The following is an 11,878-nucleotide window of genomic DNA, read 5'->3' as shown; positions in this document are numbered from 1 at the left end:
GACTTTAAACCAAGCTGAGACAGCTGGATGACTTCTACACCCCTTTTGCTTTTTAATGGTTCTCTTTCTTACCTCCTCTTTTGTAACTTTGTGACAGTTTTTGAAGATTGCAAACCAGTCCAGAAGGAAACAGCAAAGGCAGATGGAGATGATCGTCATGTGAATTCCGAACCTGAACCTATTGATTCCTGCGTGGGTGAGGAAGAAGAGAACATAACAAGTACAGAGCGTGATGCCAATGAAGGTGAGGTTGGCCGTCGATCCGGGGACATGGATTAGATCTTCTTCATCTGAGGTCTTGTTATAGAAGTGTTTGCCCTTTCCCTTTTCTTTCTAGGCTATCAGACCCTCTCCTTGTGCTCTTTTCTTTCCTAATGTATAAAATCGGGTGATGACTGGCTGAATTCTGTGGTCATGTCTAATTAACACTTTTTGGCACTTGGAATGGTGTCGGGTAAAGAATCCAGGCCATGAAAAAACTGGCTGCCAGTCAAGAAAACAGCTGTGGAAAGCAGGACTCCAGTGAGTTTCCCTTTGCTTCCAGGCAGCGTGGGGCCTCCTTGGGAAAGGCATTGTCAAGACGGGCAGGCTGCGACTGACGGACTGGGACCGAACTGCAGCCGAACTGCAGACCTGGTCTCCGTGCTGTACCCTCTTTGTCTCCCAAACTCATCTCTCTGTTCGCAGTTGGCGTAACTGGCAGTGAGGAAATTGCAGCTTGATCTTGGTTCCCTCCACGAATGTTTCTGGTCCTTGCAACCTTAGCAGTTTATCGCTGGAGACTTGATCTGCCCGACAGAAGAGCCTTGCGTGTTAAACAGGGGGTGTTAAGGCCAGCCATCCTGCTGCAGCCATGAGCTGTAGTGAAAGTAAATGTTAAGATTCTACTCCGCAGTAGCGACGAGTCTGAGAAGAGAAGAAAACCATAGGTTAAAACCAGCTTCAGTCTGCACTGTTGCTCTTACATTTCTTTCTTCTGTCCTCTAAGAGTCTAAGCTGGCAGGGACAGGTCATATATATTGTTTTTAAATTGCTAGTTGCGCACTGTCTTGGACTTTGGCACATTAATCCAGGGTGTTGTAAGTTTTTTTTTCTGGTCAGCTAGGAGCCTGTAGATCTTCTTCCTCTGTGTAGTGTAAGAACGTAGCCTTTCAAGGTTTGTTGTCTTTCATCCAGAAGATGTATACAGGAGGCTGGAGGTTCCTTCTCATCTCTGGTCTGTCAGTTATTCTCTTATTTCTCAGTAATTCTTTCTCAGACGAGATTGCTTCTGCCTTGGTCTCATCAGCTGACCACAAACAACTGTCCATAGCATTTATTTCAAAGTCCAGTAGTCTGCATATGTTGATCTTCACAAGGACCTGTATTTGTGATGCATAGACCAGGGCAGGAGAACATGTGGTTCCTGTGCAGCCTGACTTCTGTGTCAATTGTCCCTCCAAATCATAGTTGAAACATGTTTGCTTCCCAGGCAGGAGGTCTTTGGAAAGCCTGGAATCTCCTAGTTGTTAACTTCTCAGGTTCGCATGGTGCCTTGTTTTGAATACTTCAGCGCTGAAGCAGCTTCCCGGTTGCCGTTACCGTTCCTGCCCAAGGCAAGACCTCACTTTACAGGAGGGAATACTTTCTAAGCAGCAGCCAGAGTAAATGAACGCCTCTCTCTGCTGGTGAAGCAGGTGAACACGTAGAGTATAGCACGCACAACACAGCATTTGGTTTCTTTTAGACAAAGTGAACAAAGCATCTGTGTTACAGGGACTGGCAAAATCCATTACGTTAGACTCAGTCCAGTATTAGCGGCTGGACAGTTCCAGACACTGTGCTTTTGTGGAGACAGCAATATTTAGCTCTGAGTTTGGATGACAGTTTGGGATGTTTTATTTCATTTTGTACCAAAACTTCCATTAGAAGTTTCTTAAATGATGACATGTTACTGATTTTGATAGTGGGCCTGAGTGCTGCCAGGTTCAGGAGGCAGGATTTTCAGTGTGAGTGCTGTAAAAATACGACAGTGATTGATAACTCATTAATATAAGTCCATGTATAAAAGAAGAAAAATTTTAAAATACAAGGGACAGAAATCTAGTGGTAAACATAAGCAACAAACCTGGTGCAAGATGCGTCTTGGATGAAGTCATGGTTTTTCATATTGCAAAATGTAGAGTTTTCCACTGCCTGTGCAGTTCCCTCTTCTTCCTTAGTTTGACCAGCATTTCTTGTCTCGGCCATGCCGGTCTCTTCCCTTCTCTGCCTGACTTCTTACACTTGGGGATCGAGAGCTCTTGCGCTCTGTGGAATACATCCTTAAAGACCTGCCAGCTCTGTTCTGTTCCCCTGTCCCTGAGGACCGTTTCCCAGGGAGTCCTTCTGACTATCTCCTTGAAGAGCTGGAAATTTGCCCTCCTAACATTTAGGGTCCTGACTATGCTCTTCGTTATTCCCGTTTCCCTCAGTAGCATTAGTTCCACCAGCGCGTGGTCTCTGCAGCCCAGGCTGCCTCTGATGTTGACATCCCCAACGAGCTCACTCGCATTGGTGACCACCAGGTCTAGTATCGCATCCCCTCGGGTAGGGGTGCTTATTACCTGGCTTAAGAAGTTGTCCTCAATGCATTCTAGGAACCTGCTGGATTGCCTACAGCTTGCCGTGTTGCTTTTCCAGCAGATGTCCGGGTGGTTGAAGTCCCCCAGTAGGACGAGAGCCTGCGAGCGCGAAGCCTCCTGGAGTTGGAGGAAGAACGCTTCGTCTGTCAGCTCCTCTTGATCTGGTGGCCTGTAGTAGACACCAACCACTAGGTTCCCTTTGTTGCCTCTCTCTCCGATTCTTACCCATAAGCTTTCGACCTGCTTGTGGTTATTCTTCAGGGCCAGCTCTTCACTCTGTAGTGTTTTCTTGATGTAAAGGGCAACGCCCCCGCCCCTCCTTCCTTGCCTGTCCCTTGTGAACAGCCTGTAGCCATCAAGAGCTACATTCCAGTCGTGGGATTCATCCCACCAAGTTTCCGTGATGGCAATCAGGTCGTAGCTTTCCAGCAGCACGATTGCTTCCAACTCCTCCTGTTTGTTTCCCATGCTGCGTGCGTTTGTATAGAGGCATTTCATCTGAGCTGTCGGCCTCGTTACCTTCATAGCAGAGCACCCCTTTTTTCCCTTGAGGTGTTTCATGGGTATTTTCTTGTTGGCACCTGATACCTCAGGTGCCTCCAGCTCCCTTCCGCAAGACTTCCACATTGCTGCAGTGTCCCTCGCATGCTGCTGGGCAACGGGTTGAGGGCTCCTACTAGCCCCCCGTCCCTCTAACCATTGTGTATCCTCCCCTAGCCTGTCGCTGGCAAGCCTGATAGGTTCCCCTTCCCCCTTCCCCTCTAGTGTAAAGCCCTGTCAATGAGCCCCGCCAGCTCCTGGGCAAAGATCCTCTTCCCCCTTTGAGAAAGCTGGCTCCCATTTGATGCCAGCAAGCTTGGTGCTGTGTATGTCATCCCGTGGTCAAAGAACCCAAAGTTGTGGCGGTGACACCAGTCACGGAGCCATGTGTTAGTAGACTGAGTCTGCCTATGTCGCTCAACGTCTCTGCCCACCACTGGAAGGAGCGATGAAAAGATAACCTGTGCTCCAGATTCCTTTACTAATCGTCCTAGGGCTTTGAATTCTTTTTTAATTACCCTCGGGCTACTTACTGCAACTTTGTCTGCACCCACGTGGAAGAGCAGCAGAGGATAATAGTCTGAGGGTCGGACCAGTCTAAGAAGTTTCCTAGCAATGTCCTTGACCCGTGCTCCCGGGAGGCAACAGACTTCCCTGAGAGGAGGGTCTGCCTGGCATATCGGACCCTCTGTTCCCCTCAGCTGGGAGTCTCCTACAACTATGACTCGTCTCTTCCTCCTTGTGGAGCTGGTAGTAATACGAGAGGGAGGTCCTTCTGATCTTTGTGCCTCCTCCGCTGTGGATGGGTCAGCCCCTGCACCATCCACCGCCTTGTCCTCCACATCTAGAGCCTCATACCTATTATGCAGAGGCACCTGTGGAGATGTGGTGGGCAAGGGAAGGGTTGGCCTCCTGCCCCGATTGCGGACCCGCTTCCACTCGCTGTTTTCCTTTACGTCCCTTCCTGCAGCCTGGTGGGGGGAGGTTACTAGTGCCCTTTGGTCCCGGGCCTTTTTTACAGGTTGTTCCTGGGTAGACTCCTGGGTTGTCAGGGCACGGCTCCACCAGTCGATCTCCTGCTCGGCCTCCCTGATGCTCCCTAGCCTATCTACCTCTTCTCTTAGCTCTGCCACCAGGCAGAGCAGATAGTCCACCTGGTCGCACCTTGTGCGGCCATTCCCTTTGCTGCTGTCCGTCTCCAGCGCTAGCTGGCGGCACTCGCTGCAGCCAGAGGCCTGGGCAGCCGCGTGCTTTCCAGGGACCTCAGTCTGGGCCGAGGCTTCCTTTCTGACCAGCAGGGAAGCAGCAGCCTGCTGACGGCGGGGTGCCATGGCCGAGCTTCCTTCCTGCAGATGAGTTTCCTCAGCTTCCCCGGGGGCTGGGGGAGGGCTCCGCCTTCCCTGCGCGCGCTGCCTGCGCCAACTGCGGCGCCGCGCTCCCGGCCGCTCGCGCTCCCTAGGGTTGGCGCTTGTGCTCGGGAGGGCCGCGCCTCGTTACCGCTGACCCCGCCCCCGCCGCGTCAGAGCTGCGCGCTGGTTGGCGGCTGACCCCTGCCTGCTGGGGGGGGGGGGTGCGGGGGGGGGGGTGAGGTGCCTTCTCCCTGCCTGCGCTTTCGACTTGTCGATCCTGCCGCTTTAGGAAAGGGTTCCCCGGCGCGGTTGTCCACTCCGCGGGGCCTTCGCGGAGCCCTTCGCCTCGGTGGCTTCGCTGAAATCGCCATTTCTTGTATTGATTTCTTGTATTGCAAAATGTAGAGTTTTTACTTTTAAAGTCTGGTCTAGTGTTCAGGCGATGCGTGGTCTGGTGGGAGGAAGCAACCTGCTGTGCTCCCTGCCCTCCTTCCCCCACCTCCATTCTCTCTCTGGAAATTCTCTTCCCAGCTTGTCCTCTTCTTCTGGTTCCTTCACTGTCTGCAGCTGCTTGAGCTGCCCTGCGCACCTTCTGCTTTCCCCTGCAGCAGGCATGCCCCGAGAGCAAGGCGGGCCTGGCTCTGGAGGGCAGGAAGGGCAGAGTGGCAGCAGGGAGCAGCGAGACAGTGAACTTCATCTCCAGTCCAGCTTGAGTGGTTTGCACGTGATTTTGGAGATCTTTATCGTATTCACTGAGATAACAGAAGTGCACTAAAGGACAGTTGCTATGTTTGCAATCTTTTATCAAATGGAGCGCAAGAAACTATTCTAAAACTGGAGTCATATTTAGAGGTGCTTTTGGAGGTGTATTTCTAAGTGATTGACGGAGCTAATCTGGTTCATTTCCATTGTCGGACAAAAATATGTTAAATGGCTTTGATTTTAACACTTCGATACCTGTGGGCAATGTTCTTCTGTTACACTTCCTGGAATTTTGTCACGCTGTCATCAGATGGTGTAATTCAGAGGTTGATATCAGAGGAGCATCTGTTCCTTTGTGCGTACCAAAGGGAACTAGTGGCCAACGAATGCAGATGTTTTAGTGACAAATACTAAAACAAAATTATGTTTGCTATTTGTAGATCAGAGATCTGCGCGCTCTCTCTCTTCTGCCGGTACTCCGTGCAGCAGTGAAGATGACTCTGATGGTGAAATGGAGAAAGACGGTGTTATGGGCAAAGAGGAGTATGATATTGAAAAGGCATCTGATAACGCAGCACGTGCACAATACCGAAATGAGCACGGGGAGAATAAACCGCTGAGAATGGAGGAAAATCAGGAAACTTTTGCACTGGAAGAGGAAGGAATAGATGAAGCGGAAAAGGCAGAGTCGGAAGATCTAACAGTAGGGGAAGGTACTGGAATTTTTCATGAAAATATAATGCGAAGACAGCATCAAAGTCCTGCAGTTAATGGAGAACTCAAACAGACTGGGTCGGTAGAAAGTGCCGTACGGGAAGATGGGGAGAAGAATGCAAGTATCAGGAGCGATGCTGGGGAAGAAAGCCTTCTAGTGCCTTTGGAAAGCAACACGATGGAAGCGGAGGATAGCGATGAAGAGTCTGCTCAGGGTGACGGAGGAGGTGGTGAGTACAGTCCGTCTGCACAGCTGTGAGTGACTAGCGCATGCAGGTGTTGCTGTGTTTGCCTTTATGCTAAGTCATGGTCTAGCACAGGGAATGCAGCTGCTGGACTATTTTCAAGCTACAAGAATACCGTGTACTGCTGTGAGCTAAATAACCGCCCAGAATGCAACCTGGGTTTATTGTTTGTTTTCTGGTGTTTCCAGTCTAAGGCTTTGGCCAGTCTTTTTTACATGAAGCCTTTTTACATGGCTCCATTTGGGTCTGCCCTGACATTTCAGACTTTAAACCAAGCTGAGACAGCTGGATGACTTCTACACCCCTTTTGCTTTTTAATGGTTCTCTTTCTTACCTCCTCTTTTGTAACTTTGTGACAGTTTTTGAAGATTGCAAACCAGTCCAGAAGGAAACAGCAAAGGCAGATGGAGATGATCGTCATGTGAATTCCGAACCTGAACCTATTGATTCCTGCGTGGGTGAGGAAGAAGAGAACATAACAAGTACAGAGCGTGATGCCAATGAAGGTGAGGTTGGCCGTCGATCCGGGGACATGGATTAGATCTTCTTCATCTGAGGTCTTGTTATAGAAGTGTTTGCCCTTTCCCTTTTCTTTCTAGGCTATCAGACCCTCTCCTTGTGCTCTTTTCTTTCCTAATGTATAAAATCGGGTGATGACTGGCTGAATTCTGTGGTCATGTCTAATTAACACTTTTTGGCACTTGGAATGGTGTCGGGTAAAGAATCCAGGCCATGAAAAAACTGGCTGCCAGTCAAGAAAACAGCTGTGGAAAGCAGGACTCCAGTGAGTTTCCCTTTGCTTCCAGGCAGCGTGGGGCCTCCTTGGGAAAGGCATTGTCAAGACGGGCAGGCTGCGACTGACGGACTGGGACCGAACTGCAGCCGAACTGCAGACCTGGTCTCCGTGCTGTACCCTCTTTGTCTCCCAAACTCATCTCTCTGTTCGCAGTTGGCGTAACTGGCAGTGAGGAAATTGCAGCTTGATCTTGGTTCCCTCCACGAATGTTTCTGGTCCTTGCAACCTTAGCAGTTTATCGCTGGAGACTTGATCTGCCCGACAGAAGAGCCTTGCGTGTTAAACAGGGGGTGTTAAGGCCAGCCATCCTGCTGCAGCCATGAGCTGTAGTGAAAGTAAATGTTAAGATTCTACTCCGCAGTAGCGACGAGTCTGAGAAGAGAAGAAAACCATAGGTTAAAACCAGCTTCAGTCTGCACTGTTGCTCTTACATTTCTTTCTTCTGTCCTCTAAGAGTCTAAGCTGGCAGGGACAGGTCATATATATTGTTTTTAAATTGCTAGTTGCGCACTGTCTTGGACTTTGGCACATTAATCCAGGGTGTTGTAAGTTTTTTTTTCTGGTCAGCTAGGAGCCTGTAGATCTTCTTCCTCTGTGTAGTGTAAGAACGTAGCCTTTCAAGGTTTGTTGTCTTTCATCCAGAAGATGTATACAGGAGGCTGGAGGTTCCTTCTCATCTCTGGTCTGTCAGTTATTCTCTTATTTCTCAGTAATTCTTTCTCAGACGAGATTGCTTCTGCCTTGGTCTCATCAGCTGACCACAAACAACTGTCCATAGCATTTATTTCAAAGTCCAGTAGTCTGCATATGTTGATCTTCACAAGGACCTGTATTTGTGATGCATAGACCAGGGCAGGAGAACATGTGGTTCCTGTGCAGCCTGACTTCTGTGTCAATTGTCCCTCCAAATCATAGTTGAAACATGTTTGCTTCCCAGGCAGGAGGTCTTTGGAAAGCCTGGAATCTCCTAGTTGTTAACTTCTCAGGTTCGCATGGTGCCTTGTTTTGAATACTTCAGCGCTGAAGCAGCTTCCCGGTTGCCGTTACCGTTCCTGCCCAAGGCAAGACCTCACTTTACAGGAGGGAATACTTTGTAAGCAGCAGCCAGAGTAAATGAACGCCTCTCTCTGCTGGTGAAGCAGGTGAACACGTAGAGTATAGCACGCACAACACAGCATTTGGTTTCTTTTAGACAAAGTGAACAAAGCATCTGTGTTACAGGGACTGGCAAAATCCATTAGGTTAGACTCAGTCCAGTATTAGCGGCTGGACAGTTCCAGACACTGTGCTTTTGTGGAGACAGCAATATTTAGCTCTGAGTTTGGATGACAGTTTGGGATGTTTTATTTCATTTTGTACCAAAACTTCCATTAGAAGTTTCTTAAATGATGACATGTTACTGATTTTGATAGTGGGCCTGAGTGCTGCCAGGTTCAGGAGGCAGGATTTTCAGTGTGAGTGCTGTAAAAATACGACAGTGATTGATAACTCATTAATATAAGTCCATGTATAAAAGAAGAAAAATTTTAAAATACAAGGGACAGAAATCTAGTGGTAAACATAAGCAACAAACCTGGTGCAAGATGCGTCTTGGATGAAGTCATGGTTTTTCATATTGCAAAATGTAGAGTTTTCCACTGCCTGTGCAGTTCCCTCTTCTTCCTTAGTTTGACCAGCATTTCTTGTCTCGGCCATGCCGGTCTCTTCCCTTCTCTGCCTGACTTCTTACACTTGGGGATCGAGAGCTCTTGCGCTCTGTGGAATACATCCTTAAAGACCTGCCAGCTCTGTTCTGTTCCCCTGTCCCTGAGGACCGTTTCCCAGGGAGTCCTTCTGACTATCTCCTTGAAGAGCTGGAAATTTGCCCTCCTAACATTTAGGGTCCTGACTATGCTCTTCGTTATTCCCGTTTCCCTCAGTAGCATTAGTTCCACCAGCGCGTGGTCTCTGCAGCCCAGGCTGCCTCTGATGTTGACATCCCCAACGAGCTCACTCGCATTGGTGACCACCAGGTCTAGTATCGCATCCCCTCGGGTAGGGGTGCTTATTACCTGGCTTAAGAAGTTGTCCTCAATGCATTCTAGGAACCTGCTGGATTGCCTACAGCTTGCCGTGTTGCTTTTCCAGCAGATGTCCGGGTGGTTGAAGTCCCCCAGTAGGACGAGAGCCTGCGAGCGCGAAGCCTCCTGGAGTTGGAGGAAGAACGCTTCGTCTGTCAGCTCCTCTTGATCTGGCGGCCTGTAGTAGACACCAACCACTAGGTTCCCTTTGTTGCCTCTCTCTCCGATTCTTACCCATAAGCTTTCGACCTGCTCGTGGTTATTCTTCAGGGCCAGCTCTTCACTCTGTAGTGTTTTCTTGATGTAAAGGGCAACGCCCCCGCCCCTCCTTCCTTGCCTGTCCCTTGTGAACAGCCTGTAGCCATCAAGAGCTACATTCCAGTCGTGGGATTCATCCCACCAAGTTTCCGTGATGGCAATCAGGTCGTAGCTTTCCAGCAGCACGATTGCTTCCAACTCCTCCTGTTTGTTTCCCATGCTGCGTGCGTTTGTATAGAGGCATTTCATCTGAGCTGTCGGCCTCGTTACCTTCATAGCAGAGCACCCCTTTTTTCCCTTGAGGTGTTTCATGGGTATTTTCTTGTTGGCACCTGATACCTCAGGTGCCTCCAGCTCCCTTCCGCAAGACTTCCACATTGCTGCAGTGTCCCTCGCATGCTGCTGGGCAACGGGTTGAGGGCTCCTACTAGCCCCCCGTCCCTCTAACCATTGTGTATCCTCCCCTAGCCTGTCGCTGGCAAGCCTGATAGGTTCCCCTTCCCCCTTCCCCTCTAGTGTAAAGCCCTGTCAATGAGCCCCGCCAGCTCCTGGGCAAAGATCCTCTTCCCCCTTTGAGAAAGCTGGCTCCCATTTGATGCCAGCAAGCTTGGTGCTGTGTATGTCATCCCGTGGTCAAAGAACCCAAAGTTGTGGCGGTGACACCAGTCACGGAGCCATGTGTTAGTAGACTGAGTCTGCCTATGTCGCTCAACGTCTCTGCCCACCACTGGAAGGAGCGATGAAAAGATAACCTGTGCTCCAGATTCCTTTACTAATCGTCCTAGGGCTTTGAATTCTTTTTTAATTACCCTCGGGCTACTTACTGCAACTTTGTCTGCACCCACGTGGAAGAGCAGCAGAGGATAATAGTCTGAGGGTCGGACCAGTCTAAGAAGTTTCCTAGCAATGTCCTTGACCCGTGCTCCCGGGAGGCAACAGACTTCCCTGAGAGGAGGGTCTGCCTGGCATATCGGACCCTCTGTTCCCCTCAGCTGGGAGTCTCCTACAACTATGACTCGTCTCTTCCTCCTTGTGGAGCTGGTAGTAATACGAGAGGGAGGTCCTTCTGATCTTTGTGCCTCCTCCGCTGTGGATGGGTCAGCCCCTGCACCATCCACCGCCTTGTCCTCCACATCTAGAGCCTCATACCTATTATGCAGAGGCACCTGTGGAGATGTGGTGGGCAAGGGAAGGGTTGGCCTCCTGCCCCGATTGCGGACCCGCTTCCACTCGCTGTTTTCCTTTACGTCCCTTCCTGCAGCCTGGTGGGGGGAGGTTACTAGTGCCCTTTGGTCCCGGGCCTTTTTTACAGGTTGTTCCTGGGTAGACTCCTGGGTTGTCAGGGCACGGCTCCACCAGTCGATCTCCTGCTCGGCCTCCCTGATGCTCCCTAGCCTATCTACCTCTTCTCTTAGCTCTGCCACCAGGCAGAGCAGATAGTCCACCTGGTCGCACCTTGTGCGGCCATTCCCTTTGCTGCTGTCCGTCTCCAGCGCTAGCTGGCGGCACTCGCTGCAGCCAGAGGCCTGGGCAGCCGCGTGCTTTCCAGGGACCTCAGTCTGGGCCGAGGCTTCCTTTCTGACCAGCAGGGAAGCAGCAGCCTGCTGACGGCGGGGTGCCATGGCCGAGCTTCCTTCCTGCAGATGAGTTTCCTCAGCTTCCCCGGGGGCTGGGGGAGGGCTCCGCCTTCCCTGCGCGCGCTGCCTGCGCCAACTGCGGCGCCGCGCTCCCGGCCGCTCGCGCTCCCTAGGGTTGGCGCTTGTGCTCGGGAGGGCCGCGCCTCGTTACCGCTGACCCCGCCCCCGCCGCGTCAGAGCTGCGCGCTGGTTGGCGGCTGACCCCTGCCTGCTGGGGGGGGGGGGTGCGGGGGGGGGGGTGAGGTGCCTTCTCCCTGCCTGCGCTTTCGACTTGTCGATCCTGCCGCTTTAGGAAAGGGTTCCCCGGCGCGGTTGTCCACTCCGCGGGGCCTTCGCGGAGCCCTTCGCCTCGGTGGCTTCGCTGAAATCGCCATTTCTTGTATTGATTTCTTGTATTGCAAAATGTAGAGTTTTTACTTTTAAAGTCTGGTCTAGTGTTCAGGCGATGCGTGGTCTGGTGGGAGGAAGCAACCTGCTGTGCTCCCTGCCCTCCTTCCCCCACCTCCATTCTCTCTCTGGAAATTCTCTTCCCAGCTTGTCCTCTCTTCTTCTGGTTCCTTCACTGTCTGCAGCTGCTTGAGCTGCCCTGCGCACCTTCTGCTTTCCCCTGCAGCAGGCATGCCCCGAGAGCAAGGCGGGCCTGGCTCTGGAGGGCAGGAAGGGCAGAGTGGCAGCAGGGAGCAGCGAGACAGTGAACTTCATCTCCAGTCCAGCTTGAGTGGTTTGCACGTGATTTTGGAGATCTTTATCGTATTCACTGAGATAACAGAAGTGCACTAAAGGACAGTTGCTATGTTTGCAATCTTTTATCAAATGGAGCGCAAGAAACTATTCTAAAACTGGAGTCATATTTAGAGGTGCTTTTGGAGGTGTATTTCTAAGTGATTGACGGAGCTAATCTGGTTCATTTCCATTGTTGGACAAAAATATGTTAAATGGCTTTGATTTTAACACTTCGATACCTGTGGGCAATG

General features: G+C 50.9%; 1 protein-coding gene across 9 annotated transcripts in view; it reads left to right on the top strand.

Annotated features, from left to right (window-relative positions):
• Nucleotides 1–11,878, top strand: part of LOC142361431 (uncharacterized) — a 98,548-nt gene that overhangs the window by 21,497 nt on the left and 65,173 nt on the right. For all 9 annotated transcript variants that reach the window (XR_012764043.1, XR_012764045.1, XR_012764044.1 and 6 more), the window contains exons 13-15: nucleotides 98–244; nucleotides 5,635–6,138; nucleotides 6,513–6,659. Coding sequence is in view for 6 of the 9 variants with exons in the window: in XM_075421413.1 (XP_075277528.1) it covers nucleotides 98–244; nucleotides 5,635–6,138; nucleotides 6,513–6,659 (798 nt within the window). In the remaining 3 variants the exon portion in view is untranslated. The remainder of the gene's footprint in view (nucleotides 1–97; nucleotides 245–5,634; nucleotides 6,139–6,512; nucleotides 6,660–11,878) is intronic.

This window comes from Opisthocomus hoazin, chromosome 5 (assembly GCF_030867145.1).
Source record: "Opisthocomus hoazin isolate bOpiHoa1 chromosome 5, bOpiHoa1.hap1, whole genome shotgun sequence".
In the NCBI taxonomy this organism is placed as follows: Eukaryota; Metazoa; Chordata; class Aves; order Opisthocomiformes; family Opisthocomidae; genus Opisthocomus; species Opisthocomus hoazin.
The sequence above is the reverse complement of the archived record's forward strand: the minus strand, read 5'-3'. Positions and strand labels throughout refer to the sequence as shown.